Genomic DNA, 17299 nt, shown 5'->3' on the forward strand with positions numbered 1-17299 from the left:
TGCAACCCCAATTACCCTTTTATTAAATAAAAAATATAAATTCTAATAATATATATATAACTCTATTATAATTATGAATTTATGAGTATTTTTTTATTGTTAAAATATTATTGACTTGTTAGTTGGTATTATATGTTTATCATATTTACATTATTTTTCTTAAAAAATCTCGTTTTTAAAATTGTTTTTTTGAATTTTTATTTTATTGAGTATCTAATTATCTGAATCGAACTAATCTATTATTAACCGACTTAATTTGGTTCAAACTAAAAAAATATAAAACTAAACTAATCCAAACCAATTATAATTTAATTGGTTCGATTCTTGTTATATTCCAAAGCTAAATAAATCCAACCTATGAACACCTTCCTCAATATGATAATTTCCTTTTTCTTTCTCTCCAGATCTGGGGAGTTTTTTTTTTTTTTTTAAAATGGGCAATTGAGGAATTCAATGAGCTTGTGATGAATGTAAATGGGTCGGACGGTTGGTGTTAAAATCTGATTTTGATTGATGAAAGAAAAAAAGTTTTAATTTTATGGAGATAAAAATTAAGTGTAGTCAACTTTACGTAAAATTAATAATTAAGAATTGTTAAATAAAAATTTAGTCAAATCAATTAAATCATTTAACGACTTTAAATTATCAACTTCAGATAACTGCACCTAAATTTCTATCTTTTATGAAATATGCATTCAGGTATTTATGGGAATGGAAATGATTTATATCATGGGGACATGGTTGATTGAAGAAAGACTAAGAGCAACAATCTCAGCACTATTTATGTTCACATGTGGTGAGATCTTGGGTTATTCTACACAGCTCCCATTACTATTATGGTGAATGAGTTTTATATATTAACGGTATTGCTGTCCGAGAATGCAGCAGTGGGCGTTGTTGTCGACGCTGTCATGGTAGTAATTGTGCGACTGGAGCAAATATTCCAGTGCTAGTGGTGGTGTTATAGGTGGAGATTGAGAGAGAGAAAGAGAGAATAATATGATGAAGTATCTACTACAATGAAAATTTTATTATTGTTATTATGTAAAAATATTTTATTTTGATTATTAAATAATAAATTATAGAATTTAATTTTTATATATTATAAAAATATTATTTTTATTTAAAATATAATTAAATAAATAAATTATATTTTTTAAATAAAAATCATCGTAAAAAAATATTTTTGACATTTTAATAAAACTATAGGAGTAGCTGCCAACTTGCCATATGTTGATAATACTGACGGTGATAGGTGAGACAAGGATAATTTGGGCTAGTTTACTCATTAGATTTGAGAAAGCACAGGGGCATTTCTGGAATAACAAGATAACATCTTACTTGTAAATAAGCCACGTGAGTGCTGCTTTGGCAAAAGCGTGCATCAAACTGACTCTGATTCTAGGGTTCTCATTTTGCGGCGATTGAAGTAGAAGATTTTCATCTGCGAAATTCTTCGGTGTTCTTATTCTGATGATTCTAAATCCGTGTTGTAACTCTTAACCTTAGGGCTCAATCCCCTTTTGATCAAGGTACAATAATTCTCTTGCTTCAATTTTTCACTTCATAGTTTGAACAATATTTTAGCCATTAAAGCATTTTTAGGTAACAATATTAGGCTTATGACCTCTTTCCATCGCATTATCACTCGAATTGTGAGCTTAATTTCTTTTATTGGTAATTTCTATGGTGTAAATAGTTGATGCATTACTAGTTTGTGATGAAGAAAATGCTCAGAGTGTGTGTTGTGTCGTGTGATGTGATTGAAAGAGTTTATAAGCCTACTTTTGATACTTACAATGCTTTGATGTCTGAATGTTGTTTGAAACTGTAATGTGAATAAGGCAAGAAAATTATATTGTAAAAGTGTTCAAGAGAGGTTGTTCCCTGATGCTAGGAGTTATAACTGATAACTGATTAGATATATGCCCTTGGAGTTGGTGTTGAAGGAAACTGCAGTTAGTTAATCCCTGTTATGGTTTGTTCTGTCTTCTGTGAACATTGATGAATGTTGTGGAATGTGCTAATGATAGGGAACAATGACGGCGCTTGTTGACTGCAACTGGTGCCACAATGCCATGTTGCTGTGGAATTCAGTTATAGCCTATTGATATAATTTAAGATTCTGGTGTTTATACACATGTCATTTGAATTGTTTTTGTTATATTTTAGCTGCTAGATTGCTTGCAGGTTGCATTCTTTTCTATTACAGGTACATAAAGTTTCGGCTGAGGAAGGGTAATACTGGTCTTATTTCAAGGTAAGGGTTTATCTTCAGGTTCAATGAGTTCGTCCACTAATGGGAAAACCTAAGAGTCAAATCCAGTTGAGGGTGAAGTACAATTGGAACTTGGAAGGACCGAATTGCCGAAGTTTTACATTCTTTATCACCATCTTTCTCTTGCTGATTGTATCCTTCTTGGTTGTGTTTATATTAAGGCTCCAGAAGTCATATAACAGCATTAAAGCAAGATGAGTGCCATCTCAAAGTCTGCATTTGACTTTCCTATTGAAGAGGGTTATACCTGCTAATGAGATTGTCATCTATTGATGTCATAATAAAAGATTAAAAGTACAAGCATATGTATGAAATGCTTAAAAAACACACATTATTTGATTGCATTTGGAAGACTATTAAGATGGTAGGAGCTAGAGTCAAATACTTTTGCTAATGTAGTTGAATGTCTATATAATTTGTATTAGCCGTACTATGGTAGTTTTAGCCCCATTTGTTTAGGCTGTAACTAAAAAGTTGTAACTTTATGTTTCCAGAACAATTCATGCTTATTAGGGAAAATTTTTAAACACTTGTCAATTTACTCTTCTTTTCCACTAATTCTGGCATTCAGTTCCATTCGGGTTATTTTTTTTAAAGCTGATCATAACTCACCCTAACCACATGTCTGTATGGATTTATGCCAACTTTATCTATTAAGAGAAACTTTGGCAATTTTCAGATGAAGCAATCAAATCAGCTAATCTGGTCTTGTTAGCTAATTATGGCTTCCCATCCTTACCTTGTTAATGGACTTTTCTTGTAGCTTCAAGCAACTTTTGGGTCAAATTTTGCCTACTGAAGATGATGGAAGAAAAGGGGTGTGAACAACAATTATATTCAACTTGGTTCTAGTCTTGTAAATTTATTTTTGAAGTAAAAAAGATTTTCACTCCCTCTCAAAATTAAGAATCAATTCTGAGAATTAAAATCCAAACAGCAAACATGTTACCATATCATATGAAATGTTTTTATTAAAGCAGTAAACAAAAATGTATTAACTGAAAATCTTTCTATGGTTTTCTATCTATACAAAACAAAGAATCTTGGTCACTCTACAAACTAACCAATACAAATCTTCTAAATTCCCTTTGAAAAAAAATTCAAGAATCTGCTAATCTCTTGGCAATTCTATGGCGGTGATGATGATGATCATGCTGTAAGTAAAGATCATAAGGTTTCCACAGATAATCAACAAGGCATGGCTTCTTGGCATCAAGCCTTTTCCATGGCTTCCCTTTACCACTCCAATGCATCAAACTAACTGGACCAGGATGCAAACTCCTGCAACTGTCAGCAACATTATCCCCTCCAAGACCATGTTGATTCCATCTATGTTCAATAGGCTCAACATCACCACCAAAAACAAGCAAGAATGGAGGTAGTGAACCCAACTCATAGATCCTTCTTTCCTTCTGAACTTTCATCCATTTCTCAATCCTCTTGGTGTATTCACCTTTTCTCCATTTACCCAAGTCCATTACCATAACCCCAGTGTTGAAATAACAAGGCCTTTTCTTCTTCCCTTCAAAGATCTTAAGGAACTCTGAACTTGACCAAAACTCATAGGAGAAGTATCTTGTGAAATTTGCATGACAATATTCAGGAGCACCAATGACTTTTGAACTTGAATCTTTCAGAGAAACCTTCCAAAGCTTTTGGATGTCATCAACAACTATGACATCAGAATCCAAGTAGATTACTCTCTCAACACCTTGATCAAGCAAATCAGCAAGGTAACTCCTTGCATAGTTCAAAGGATTCTCAAGTGCTTCCCTTATTGAAGGTGATATGAGAGCATTGACTAACCTTACATTGAACACGTACACTTTGAATTTCAGTGAAGGAAAAGAAGATTGAACAATACTTGCAAAGTCAGCATCAGATTCAGATGAAATGATGAAATGGAAGAAGAGATTCTCAGGACAAGAAGTGTGTTTGACAACAGAATGAACCGCAGCCAGAGAACCTCTAAGGTATTCAAGGTCAAGGGTCATTGCAATATGAACAAGTGATGGTTCACATAACAATTCTTGCAAATTGTTTCTTTCATCAAAAACAGTGCAACTTTGCTGGTTTCTGTATTCTGGCGCCTCTTTAAATTGCAAAAAGGAAGCATCTTTGAACTCATTATTTTCATGGCCATTGTTATCTCTGATCTTGAAAGATCGAATACCATTGGCTGAAGAAAAGAGAAGCAAGCAAGTTGAGAAGAAGAAGAACAAACAGAAAATTGATCTAAATAGAAACATTTCTTTCATAAGCTTTCTAATTCTATTGATGCAGCTGACAAAAGAAGAAGAAGAATTTTGGATTCAAGAAGCTGAAAGAGAAGGATGGGTAAGTTTATATAAACGGAAACGCGGTTGTTAATGATGTCATGTGACCGAGTAAGAACTCGAACTTGTTCAGAGACTTTGGTTAGGAAAGTAGTAGGTTCAAGGAACCTTCATTTTCTCTTGAATTTTTTCCTTGTAGGTGTGCCTTTTGAATTATTCTTTGATGGGGAAAAAAAATTGAATAATTTTATTCATTTCTGTCCAATTTTAACATTGGATTTTTAAAGAAAAAAGAGCAAAAACATATTTTGCACTTTCGGTTCTGTTAATTGTACCTGTAACGCAGACATACCCATTGTGACCACGTGGCACGTGCTTTGATTTTATTTTTATTTTATTTTTTGGGCACATCAATATTTTCTATTATTACTTTATTGGAATGTTCACATTTAAAATAAGAGTCTATGGTTGGTTCCATGTTAAGAACGCGTCTAAATTTGTTTTATTATATTCACCTAATAATTTTTGATAATTTCGTATAGCTGTTTCTCTCTTACCTAATTTTTATTTTAATCATTTTATATTGTTAAATTTATATTTTGTCAAGTACTCATATCACAATTCTTTCCTCAAATTTCACATCAGACTGAACAAATAAATATGATTTAATTTTTAACTATTCTAATGACTAAGACTAGTAATGAAAATGAGTGTAATAGTTTCATTTAAACATTTGTTTTGTAAGAGTTTTAAGAATTAACGGTTGACTTAATTTTTATTTTTGTAGTTAATGTGCGCTAATATATATATATATATATATATATATATATATATATATATATATATATATAAAATTTTTATTATGGCATAATACATAATTTCCTTTATATAAAATTGTCAAGTATATTTTTCCTATAATTGCCTTTTCTTTCATTCAATATTATATATACTATTTGGTTAAATTCTTATCGGTAGAAAGGAGAATTTACTTTTAGGAAAGTTCATAGAAAGAATTTATTAAAAAAAACTGTTATTTTAGCCAAACGTCTTTTAATTTAGAACAAATATTAGTAATATATTGACACAAAAAAAAAAAAAAAACCATTTGTACACTATATCATTCAATTATAATCTATCTAATTAATAATTAATGTTGTTGAGTTGTAACCTAACTATCTGAATAGTTATGCAAAGAAAACAATTTAATTAGAGAATAGTGTGATTTTTTTCTCCCAATAAAATACATTGACATAATGTCCATTTGCCATTTTCCCCGTCAAATGACCAAATTGAACATAATAAAAAAGGAACTTATTTGTTCCCGAAAAAAGAAAGTGCTATTTCAATCTTAGAGAAGAAGTAAAGGTTGTATATAACTCATACCCTCTTAGTTGAACAATAATAATTTAATTCTACGACGCAAAAGTGTCTTCAAGTCAAAGTATTAGAGTCAACGATGTACAAAGTTCAACAAATGTCTAGAAAGGGCTTTGTATATTCTGGGGTGTTGCGTGCGCATATGCATATATATACATATTGAAAACATATGTTATTCTCTGAAAACTTTTATACACATTAAAAATGATTGTGGAGTTTTAATTCATATTTCTAATTATCTTCTATATTTTTAAATAAAAAATTCTGAATTATTTATATTGTTGATGCTTTTAAAAAGTAATATACATTTAAATTTTTATTCATTTAAGTATTAAGAAAATAATCAAGAATATAAATAAGACTTCCAATAACAAAAATATTAAAAGGATTGGTGTTTAATTTTTTCCTAATGTTGATCGAAAAAATTATTTTCGATCAGAAATGGTCAAATCGAAAAATAAAGTATGGGTTTTCGAGAAAATGTGTTTAGGAGGCTAAGTTTGGGAGTTGCTGATGCGAAAATTGTTACCAATTACTTTGTCGAAATCGAAGAAGCTAAGTCGAGAGGGAGATTCGATTTGAGGGAGGACTTTCGGAGATTTAGTCGAGTGGTCAAAGAAGTGAGAAGGTTAATGGATAATTAATCACATGAGGAATATCTATAATCGTGTAGTGGGAACCGTTACCAAGGGCGGTTGTGTTTCAAAATTGTAATTTATTTTAATTATAATTAATTGTAATTAATGTGATTCAATTTACTGTTACGTAAGGTTAGTTTATAAATACTAGGAAATTTCAGTGAAAAGGGGTTGGAACTTTTACTCAGAAAAACACTCTAGCACACTCACATCCCAAGAAATTCCTGAGTCTGCAATCGAGTAACTTTTCTGTAGGGTTTCTTCCACCTTCCTTATTCTTTCAATTTATTCTCTTGTAAATTTAACATTTCAATTCATTTTATCTATTAAGTGTTCTTTATTTTATTATTCAATTTACCTTTCTGCGTCTAAATTTTATATGTGGAAGTCCTTTGCTTCAAACGAAGGCAATTTATTATTTTCCTTTAATTTCTTTGAAAAAATTATTGATTTAGTTTACAAAACTTTAATTTATGAATTTTATTTGTCAATTCATAAATTTATTTTATTTTAATTTTTAAATTTAGTCTAATCGAAGACACTTTGATGCACTTCTAGAAAACTGGTACTCGCACAGAGGAGTAGGTTTCGCTCCCAGATCACTAGATCTCGAACCACCATCGATTTGCTAAAAATCGACAAAACAAATTGGCACGCCCAGTGAGACAATTTTTAAGTCGAAGTGTGTCAAAAATAAATACTTTCCAGTAATTTCTTAGTGTATGCGATTACAAAGTGGGAAGATCATTCACATGGCTGATGAATTATCAAATGTGAATGGTAGTTTTTCCACCAATGATAGTATACCGGTATCCGTACAACAAGCTGACGTGTCTTCACGTTCGGAAGGTGCAATTGGAACTGAAAGCATAGTCGTCACGACTATTCAAACTGAAAATGTTGGACGTAATACGCGTCCACATGGCCCTGCGCCACCGTTTCAACCTCCATTAACCGTTGGTTGGCCCCCTTTATGGTCTTCCTGCTGGTTACACCCGACCGGTGGGTGGGTTTGTCCCGTCTATCTGTTTTGGGAATGCAAATGGAGTAAATATTATGCAAAACCCACAACAACACTCTGAGTATTCTCGTGAGTATCATGTGTGCTCCACTTTGAATGCTGCGAGTTCAATGGCAGCGTATCGACAACAAGTGGAGGAAAATCATCATGACTTGGTTAATTTATTGACTCAGCAAATGACTACAATTCTGAATCCTATGATGGCCGATCATGAATTGAGATTCGAGCGTCTTGCTAGACAAGTCGAGAGGATCGCTCGAATCGTCGATTATGATGAAGGCGAAAGGCATAATGTTCGAGGAACTAATGAGGGGATGGAAAATATTTTTCAAAATGAAAATCATGTTCCAAATCGAGAAAATCCTCGCATAGTTCATCGACATGAGAATGCTGATAATGTTTTACATGGATTGCGTGATCGTTATCAGGTCACCCGAATTATAGAAGAAGTGTTAAATCGGGTTGGATTGAATGTTGGTTTTATGAATCAGCCACATTTTGTCTCGGCTTTTCCCCAAGTAGTTAAAATGGTTGAAGTGCTAAGAGAGGTAAAAAATCCAAAAATAATTACAAAATTTGCTGGAGAAGTCGGAGAATCAACAACTGAATATGTTGCTTGTTATTTGGTCGAAATTGGAAACTTAGCAAATGACGAAAATTTGAAAATGAAATTTTTTCCGTCGTCATTGACGAAGAATGCATTTACATGGTTTTCGAATCTTAGACCAAATTCGATCACAACATGGAATCAGTTAGAAACTGCTTTTCACGCTTAGTTTTATCGAGGGAAAATGAACGTAGCAGTTACCGATTTAGTAGCTTTGAAACGTGAAGATGGTGAAACCATTGATGATTATTTAATACGTTTCAAAAATGCTAGAAGTAGGTGCTATGTCACATTGCCTGAAAATGAAATAGTGAAAATAGCAACTATGGGGTTAGGATTCTATATGCACAGAAAGTTGCTTAATGTGCATATTCCTGATTTGGCTGAAAAGGTTCGGCAAACTGAGTTAATGAAAAAGGAAAAAAGAAAAACATAGAACCGAACAGAGGTCGAAGAGTAAACCGTTTACTCGAAAGGAGAACGTTGCTTATGTAACCATGGAGTCCTCAGAGGAAGAAATTGATTTCGAAACAGAAGTCGATTTGGCCGAACTTAAGAAGGACCCTCCATATGTTTGTTCTTTGTTGGAAAAACTCCCTGGTAGTGAAAAGTCGAATGATTCAAAACTTAAAAGTGGAAAGAAATATAGTTTTGATATTTTGAAATCTGATCAGATTTTCGATGTGTTGCTTAAAGATAAACAATTGGTTTTGCCTGAGGGTAGAACACTACTTTCCTTGAAGGATTTGAAAGGAAAGCCTTATTGCAAATTTCATCAAGCAACAAGTCATTTGACTAACAGTTGTGTTCGTTTCAGGGATTTGATTCAGGAGACAATAATGGAAGGACGTTTGAAATTTGATGATGGCAAAAAGGAAATGAAGGTTGATGTAGATCCCTTTGAAACTGATGCCAGTTATGTGGAACCCTGCTTTGGAGTGAATATGGTGGGGATGTCTTATGATTTTGATGTGGTTCTTGATGATTTTGAGAGTAAGAGCTGTGTACCCTAGAACAGGGGATGGTTTGTTGGACTTCTTGGTTCAGCAAAAAATCAAAGACCGGGACGTATCTCTGTGTCCACGGTATAACGCTGTTTTTGATGCTGAAGCGGCGGCAATCTTTGAAAAGGAAAGAATGAAGAAAGAATTAGCCCACAGGGAGGAATAAGCACGTCAGAGACAACCAATTCGTCGTGTAGAAGCTTCTAGTTCAAAAATTCCTCTACATGATGTGGATACACATTTGAGCCGATCTCAGGCTATTGGTGTTCAATGGATCAGAAACTGTCAAGAGTTTCAAAAGCGTGATCACTTATATCGACGTAATCCTCAATGGAGACATAGAGCGCCGTCTCGAAATCAGTATGCCGCTTTTCGAGGACGAGCCAGAGGATACCCGAGAGGAAGAGGAGGAAGGAGAAGTTTCCATCAGAATAAGAAACTTCAAATTGATACAGGGAGGAAGCAAGCAAGGGGGCAACTCCTTCGGTGCATTCCTGAATTGTCTTTCCTTCTGATGGAGAGACTTATCCTAAAGAGATTCCATCACCAGCCAAGATGGACAGAGGGAAGGCAATCACTCAGTCTTCTGGGGTAGATAAACATAAAGATATTGATGTCGATGAGGAATACTTCGACGAAGGAGATGATGACATGGTGGGGACGATTTCGATAATCCCTACCCAGTACCTTGGGGAGTGTGAAGGTAATCCGGATGAGGATTACGATCAGGAAGACGAAGAGGCTTTTTCTTTTATTCGCATAGAAGATGAACTATGTGTTTTCCTTCGCCCTACTGAAAAGCAAATGTCTCATTTGCATCCTCTTCACATTGTTGCTGTTGTGAATGGTTACAAGATAAACAATGTATTGATTGATGGTGGGGCAGCAATAAGTCTTTTTCCTGAAAGGATGCTAGGAAAAGTAGGGAAACATGTTAGTGAGTTGGTCCCTACGAATATTGCTGTAACTGATTTTAGTGGGAATTCCACGCTAACGAGAGGGCTGGTTACCTTAACTGTGAAGGTGGGGTCGTCGGAGAGACACTCAGTGTTTGTGGTGCTGTCATCGAAGGGAAGTTATAACGCCTTACTTGGGAGAGATTGGATTCATGGAGTAGGTGCGGTGCCATCTACGGTGCATCAAAGTGTGCTTCTATGGACTGAGGAAGGCAAGCCTGAAATTGTCAAAGCAGATTCGAGTCTTTATGTCGAACAAATGCATGTCGATTTTAGGATATATAATCGCAAGCTGAAGCCTTTAAATGTTGATCGATCTCTGAATCCTTACAATTGTGAAGGTTGTTATTTGACTTCGGAGGGACTGTCGGTGAAGTTGCGCTACCCAAACATGCCCTATGAACCAACAGGTTGGGATTGTGATTCTTGAAGGCCTCGAAGACTAAACCATGGACCAGGTTGAGGAAGTTTCCGATTACTTGGTAACTTTGCATAATTATTTAAATAATTTCCAAGCTTTAGAAAATAAAGATGATTTTTATGATAAAGTTGAATCAGATAGGATTAATAGATTTGTTAGTAGTAATATGTTTGATTCGACACCTCTAGTCAAATGTAGTAATGATCTTTTTATTACTTGTAATGAAGTTAACGATATGAGTCAGACTGCCGATTTAATAGCAGAGGCTCATTGTTTAGAGAATAAAAGTTATTATGATTCAATCAAAGATCAAGTTTTTACTCTTTCTTATGATGTTATTGATTTTACTTTTGATTGTATTTATGATTTGGAACCTTTGGGATTTAAAAAATGTACAACTGAAGATGATCATTATAAGGGGTTTGAATCTCAAGATCCTTTAGAAGAAGTTAATTTGGGTACTCATGATGATGTTCGAATTACATATATTTGTAAAGATCTTATTGATCCTTTTCGAACTAATCTTATCAATTTGTTACATGAGTTTAAGGATTGTTTTGCATGGGACTACCATGAAATGCCTGGTCTTGATCGATCATTAGTAGAACATCGATTAGCATTGAAACCCAATGCTCGACCTGTGAAACAAACCCCTAGACATTTTGCTCCTGAAATCAATGTGAAAATTTACGAAGAGATAGAACGCTTGATTAAAGCCAAATTTATTCGAACTGCTCGTTATGTAGAGTGGGTGTCGAATATAGTTCCAGTGATGAAGAAAAATGGAAAATTAAGGGTGTATATCGATTTTCGAGATTTGAACAATGCTACTCCAAAGGATGAGTATTTCATGCCAATTGCAGATATGTTAATCGATTCTGCAGCAGGAAACGAAATCTTAAGCTTCATAGACGATTATTCTGGATATAACCAAATTTTTATTGCGGAAGATGATGTGGCCAAAACTGTTTTCCGTTGTCCTGGGGCGTTAGGTACATATGAATGGGTGGTTATGCCTTTTGGTTTAAAAAAATGCTAGAGCGACATATCAACGAGCAATGAATGCCATTTTTCATGAGTTTATTGGAAAATTTATGGAAGTGTATATTGATGACATAATGGTCAAATCCATTTCTGTAAATCAACATATAGACCATTTAAGAAAAGCATTCTTGACTATGAAGAAAAAAGGATTGAAAATGAATCCTTTGAAGTGTGATTTTGGTGTATCGGCAGGAAATTTCTTAGGCTTTGTCGTTCATAAAAAGGGGATAGCTATCGATAAGAATAAAGCAGATGCAATATTAGCTTTGTCTACACCCAAATCGAAAAAAGAAGTACAATCGTTTTTGGGGAAAATTAATTATCTTCAAAGGTTCATTTCGAATCTTTCAGATCAAACCAGGGTGTTTGCGCCTCTAGTAAAATTAAAGAATGGTTCGAAATTTGAATGGACTACAGAACATCAGTCAGCATTCGACTCGATCAAAACTTATTTGGCCAAAGCCCCGATTATGGCGAATGTTCGTCCATTTGAGCCTTTAAAATTATATATTGCAGCATCTAAGAATTCGATTGGATGTATGTTAGCCCAAGATGATGAGAATGGGCATGAGCGCGCAGTTTATTACCTTAGTCGAGTCCTAACTGATATCGAAACAAGGTATTCACCGACTGAAAAATTATGTTTGTCATTATATCATGCTTGTATGAAATTAAAGTGTTATATGGTGGCTAAATCGGTAAAGGTAATAGCGCAGACTGATATTGTTAAGTATATGCTTAGTTTCCCTATGTTAAGGGGGCATTTGGGAAAATGGATGTTAGCATTAACAGAATTCGATTTGCAATATGTCCCAGCGAAAGCTGTTAAAGGACAGGTCATTGCAGATTTTCTTGTGGATAATTTGAAAGGTCTGAATGACTAGGGGGCAAATATTATTGATATAGAGGTCAATTATTGGAAATTATATTTTGATGGATCTAAGCACAAAGATTGGAATCCTTATTATTTCACCTGAGGTTGTTCCATCAGAATTTTTGTTTGAATTAAAGTATCCTTGCTCTAATAATGTCGCTGAATATGAGGCTTTAATTTTAGGTCTCGAAATTTTAATTGACAAAGGAGCTTTAGAGGTTCAAATTCTAGGAGATTCACAGTTGGTTTTAAAGCAGTTATCAAAGGAGTTTAAATGTAACAATGAAACATTACAGAAATATTTAGTAACTGCTTTGGAGATGTTAACTTCTTTTCAGAAAGTTTCTTTGGTACATATCCCTAGAATTCATAATGAAATTGCTAATGAATTGGTCCAAATTGCTTCAAGATATCGAGTTAGCCCAAAAACTATTAAAAAATTTTCTAGTATCCATCAAATTTTAGTGCTAGCAAGTGAAAGAGAAGTGCTGTGTATGGATGAATGGGAGGATTCTGATTGGAGAAAGCTTATTGCTCAGTATTTGAAAGATCCCAATACTGCAGCTGATAGAAAAATAAAGTTACGGGCAATGAACTTTGTTTTATTGGCTGATGAGTTGTATAAAAAAGGGATTGATGGAAGTTTGTCGAGATGTCTAGGTCGAGAAGATCAGAATGTTGCTCTGGGCGAGGTTCATAATGGAATTTGTGGTGCTCATCAGGCAGGAAGGAAAATGAGATGGTTGTTATATCGAAATCATATATATTGGCCGTCTATGATAAAAGATTGTATTGATTATGCAAAAGCATGTCAGGAATGTCAAAAACATGGCTCGATACAACAAATTTTGGCAGCTGAGTTACATTCGATAATAAAGCCATGGCCATTTAGAGGTTGGGCTTTGGATCTAATTGGCTTGATTCATCCTTCTTCATCAAGACAACACATGTTTATCTTAGTGGCTATTGATTATTTTACGAAGTGGGTTGAGGCTATTCCGTTAGTAGAAGCTGGGCAAACTGAGATAATTGACTTTATTGAAGAAAATATTATCCATCGATTTGGAATTCCTCAGACGTTAAGTACTGACCAAGGAACTATGTTTAGTGGTCAAAGAATTAAAAACTTTGCAGCTTCGAGGAATATTAATATGGTCACTTCGACTCCTTATTATGCACAAGCTAATGGCCAAGTTGAAGCAGCAAACAAGATATTGATAGGTTTGATTAAAAAGCATATTGGGAATAGGCCTCGAACATGGCATGAGACTTTAAGTCAAGTGTTATGGGTTTATCGAAATTCACCAAGAGGTTCGACAGGAACCTCACCTTATAAATTGGTGTATGGCCATGATGCAGTATTACCATTGGAAATTAATTTGAATACCTTGAGGGTATCGAAACAAAACGATTTGCCGGTCGATGATTATTGGAATGCAATGTTTGACGAGTTAAATGAGTTAAAGTCAGAGCGAATCTTAGCACTAGAGAATATAATTCGACAGAAAGAAAGTGTTGCTCGAAGTTATAATCGTCGAATTTCTAGAAAATCTTTTCAAACAGGCGAATTGGTTTTGAAAGTTATTTTACCAATGGAAAAGAAATCGAGATTTCTTGGTAAGTGGTCCCATAGTTGGGAAGGTCCCTTTCAAGTGATAGGGACATATTCTGGAAACGCTTATCAAATCAAAGATATCGAGTCAGGAAAGGTGATTAGCTCAATTAATGAAAAATATTTAAAACTTTTCTATTGTTGGCAAACATAGAAAATTCAGCATGCATAAAGTTTAAAAGAGACAAAAGTCATTACAAAATAAAAGAAAAAGTTTAAGGCACCAATAATTTAGCTAGAACAGAGCGTAGTTTTGTCCTTTTGTTTTCCAGAGTTGTGAGCATCCCATTTTATTTAGATTTATCAGTTTGGATCTCCTAAAGCTGTTGTTCGACTTTCTCTCGCTCAGCGTCAATTGAGACAAGTTGTTGGATAAGGAGATGTTGTTCTTGCTTAGCTGCAACCAAAGGTTTAGCCAAGGTGGTCCAATTTTGGTGTAAAGTAGTGAGTTGTTCTTGAATTAGAGCCAATTCCGCTTCGAGCCTTGCTTCTTCTTGGTCATGAAAGGCTTGGATAGAAATAGCACGAGCAATCTTTAAATCAAACTCTTCATGAGCAGTTTTGATTGGTTGAGCAGTTGTTTGGTAATTTTCAATTCTGGATATGGCTGTGGCTTCTCGATTTTCAATTTCTTGGAATTGAAAATGGAATGCGACACTTTCTTCAATGAGTTGTTTAAATCCTCGAATTAAATCAAAATTGGGAATGTTGGTTGGGAGTTCAAGATTAAGGATTGGGTCATTAACCCATGTGGCAGGAGGATGATCCAAGAGCTTGATGAGCGATCGAAGTTGTTCCCGAGTATCAGGATCCAATTCGATTGGAGGTCTTGTAGAAACTGGACTTGAGATGACTGGAACAGGTATTGGCACTTTAGTTTCCTGGATAATTTTATTCAGAATAGAAGTCAAGTCATCCAAGGTAGCACTAGATAGAGTTGTCGGAATAATTGACGTGCTTGGTTTTGGTCCTGGAGGAGTATGAAGTTATGCCAAGTCTGAAGGTGTTGGTTGTAATTCTGGTGGAGTTTCTGAAACCTTGGATTTGGAGGAGTCTGAATTGGTAGTGTCAGCAGCCTTGGAAGCAGAATCAGAGTCAGGAACTATTAGATTCTTTTCAGAAAGAATAACCTGATTGTCTGGTGAAGTCGATTCAATCCTTTGAGTTTCTGCTGGGGAATGTTGCAAAGGATTGGCTGTTGGGTCCACTATTTGTGTTGTGTAAGAAGAAAGTGGAAAAGTGGCTGGAATTACTCTGGGTCCTGAAAATTGAATCGAGTCGTGTGACGTTGACTGTTCTTGACCGTGTTGCTGTGGCAAAATTAATGGGTTAAGTTCTTCAGCAGAAGTGACTGAGTGAGTGACGTGGGAAGGCTAGAACAAAAAGGTACACATTTATGAGTTTAAATTTTATGTTAAAATAGGTAAAGTTTGTAGTGACGATCGTGTTACCTGAGAAGTTTTGGTCCTGCGGATCAATTGAGGGCCAGAATCAGAATCGGCTATATCTTCTAATGGGGAAGAGACAACAGGAGTGTCTTTATTGGCCGGTTCGATTTCCTCAGAACTCTCAGTTGATGAAAGCAGTATCAACTGATAAGAAATCCAGAATTAAGTGTGATTTAAAAGACAAAAGTTGAAGTATGGATTAAATAAAGAAAGGAATTATAAAGTTACCTTTCGAGAAGTTTTAGTGGGAGTTTTCCTGCTTTTCACTGGTGGTGGTCGAGCAGTTTCAACTTTCCTTTTCTGAGTTCTTTTTGGAGAACTCTCAGCAACAGGGGCGGTTTGGATTGCAGTTTGTTGAATGTCTTCTAAGGTACGAGTGTACCTAGCATAATAGGCAGCCCACCATTCAATACATGACTTGGTAATATAAGAACTGCGTTCATACTCCATGAAATTAAAACGATCCCTGCGCTGTTGATTCATGGCGAGGCAAGAGTCGAAGTTTTCTTGGGTAGTCAGAAGAAAGTGACAGAAAAGGTCATTGTTTTGAGGTTGAGGTTTGGGAATGGCTTGTGAAAATCCTAATTGTCTGGCGGACAGGTGAGGAGCATACAAAGTTATCTTGAATTTTTCTTTTTTCTGTAAAGATAATCCTGTGGGGATTACCTGAACGGCTAATAGGTGTGCCCAACTTCATTTGGCAAGTTCACTTCCTTCATATGGGTTTGGAAAAAGCAAATGATCTAACCAGGCAGGGCCTCGGTTGCGGCACAAAAAATGAGTGAAATTCAATTGTTCATTTTCAAAATTTTACAAGAATGAAAAAGGGTGAAAACAGCCCAAAACATATCCTCATCTGATTGTGCATTTAGGAAATTGGGTTTGTACGCAAATAATCGAAACCCTTCAATATACTGCTTGTCAGTATGACCACTCTCGGGTTTTGTCATGAAATTCTCAAAGATGGCGTTGAGCCATAATTGAAGAAGCCATAGAGGGCCTCCTGCACTTATTATTTTGTTATCTCGTAGGTCACAAACAAATTGGCCAAGTTCCTCGAAAATGTGCCCCAAAAGAAGCTTAGCCAGGTTGAAAGTTTTACCTTCATGGAGAAGTATGGCCAAAGAGAGGTAAAGTTTTGATATTTGGACGCTACGAGAACAAAATAGAATTGCATTTAACCAGTAGAATAGGAAAGCTACATGTTCATTATCAGTGATTCTGGTACCTTCTCTACCCATGTTATGGGCGATGAAATCACTGTAAGAGCTGCTCAGAACGACGTTGTATTGACGTTCAGGTTGCATTTCAGAAGTATAATCTGGTAAATTGATGGGAAGTCCAGTGATTGCGGCTACGTCGAGAAGAGACATTCCAATCATTCCACAAGGAAGGTGGAAATTATTGGTGGTTCTGTTCCAGAAGCATGTAACAGCCCCGATCATCCAAGGATGTGTAGTCAAAGAAAAATGAGAGAGTCTCAGCAGTTCGTGAATCCTAGAGCTTCCCAACTGGCACTTTTGGTGGGTTCGAGACGTCGGTACCAGGCTGTAAAGTCATATCCTCGTGGGTTGACTTTTGGGTTGTTCTTGAACGTCCTTTAGTTGATAAAATGGGAAATGTTGAAAGATTGATTTATTAGCAAATCTTCCCCTTCAGCACTGGGGAAAGAAAGAGATTTCTTGTTCACCTTTTCCAGAGACTCAATTGGTCAGAGGAAGCAATGTGTGTCAGTTTCGATTG

The 17299-nt window shown here is 35.2% G+C and overlaps 1 protein-coding gene and 1 long non-coding RNA gene across 2 annotated transcripts; one reads left to right on the forward strand and one right to left on the reverse strand.

The window, feature by feature from the left end:
• Positions 1-1379: 1379 nt before the first annotated feature.
• Positions 1380-2844, forward strand: LOC140183298 (uncharacterized). The gene is made up of 2 exons (XR_011879230.1): positions 1380-1532; positions 2034-2844. It is a non-coding gene; the product is annotated as an uncharacterized lncRNA (long non-coding RNA).
• Positions 2845-3231: 387 nt separating this feature from the next.
• Positions 3232-5021, reverse strand: LOC112783371 (probable galacturonosyltransferase-like 10). The gene has a single exon (XM_025826303.3). It carries the CDS (start codon positions 4534-4536, stop codon positions 3379-3381), a length of 1158 nt encoding a protein of 385 aa, XP_025682088.1. The 5' UTR covers positions 4537-5021; the 3' UTR covers positions 3232-3378.
• Positions 5022-17299: the final 12278 nt, after the last annotated feature.

The sequence above is a fragment of the Arachis hypogaea genome, chromosome 20 (genome assembly GCF_003086295.3).
Source record: "Arachis hypogaea cultivar Tifrunner chromosome 20, arahy.Tifrunner.gnm2.J5K5, whole genome shotgun sequence".
Lineage (NCBI taxonomy): Eukaryota > Viridiplantae > Streptophyta > Magnoliopsida > Fabales > Fabaceae > Arachis > Arachis hypogaea.

What these genes read in the sequence shown, in the direction of transcription:
- LOC112783371 (XM_025826303.3), bottom strand. Translation starts at nt 4,536, where the DNA reads ATGAAAGAAATGTTTCTATTTAGATCAATTTTCTGTTTGTTCTTCTTC.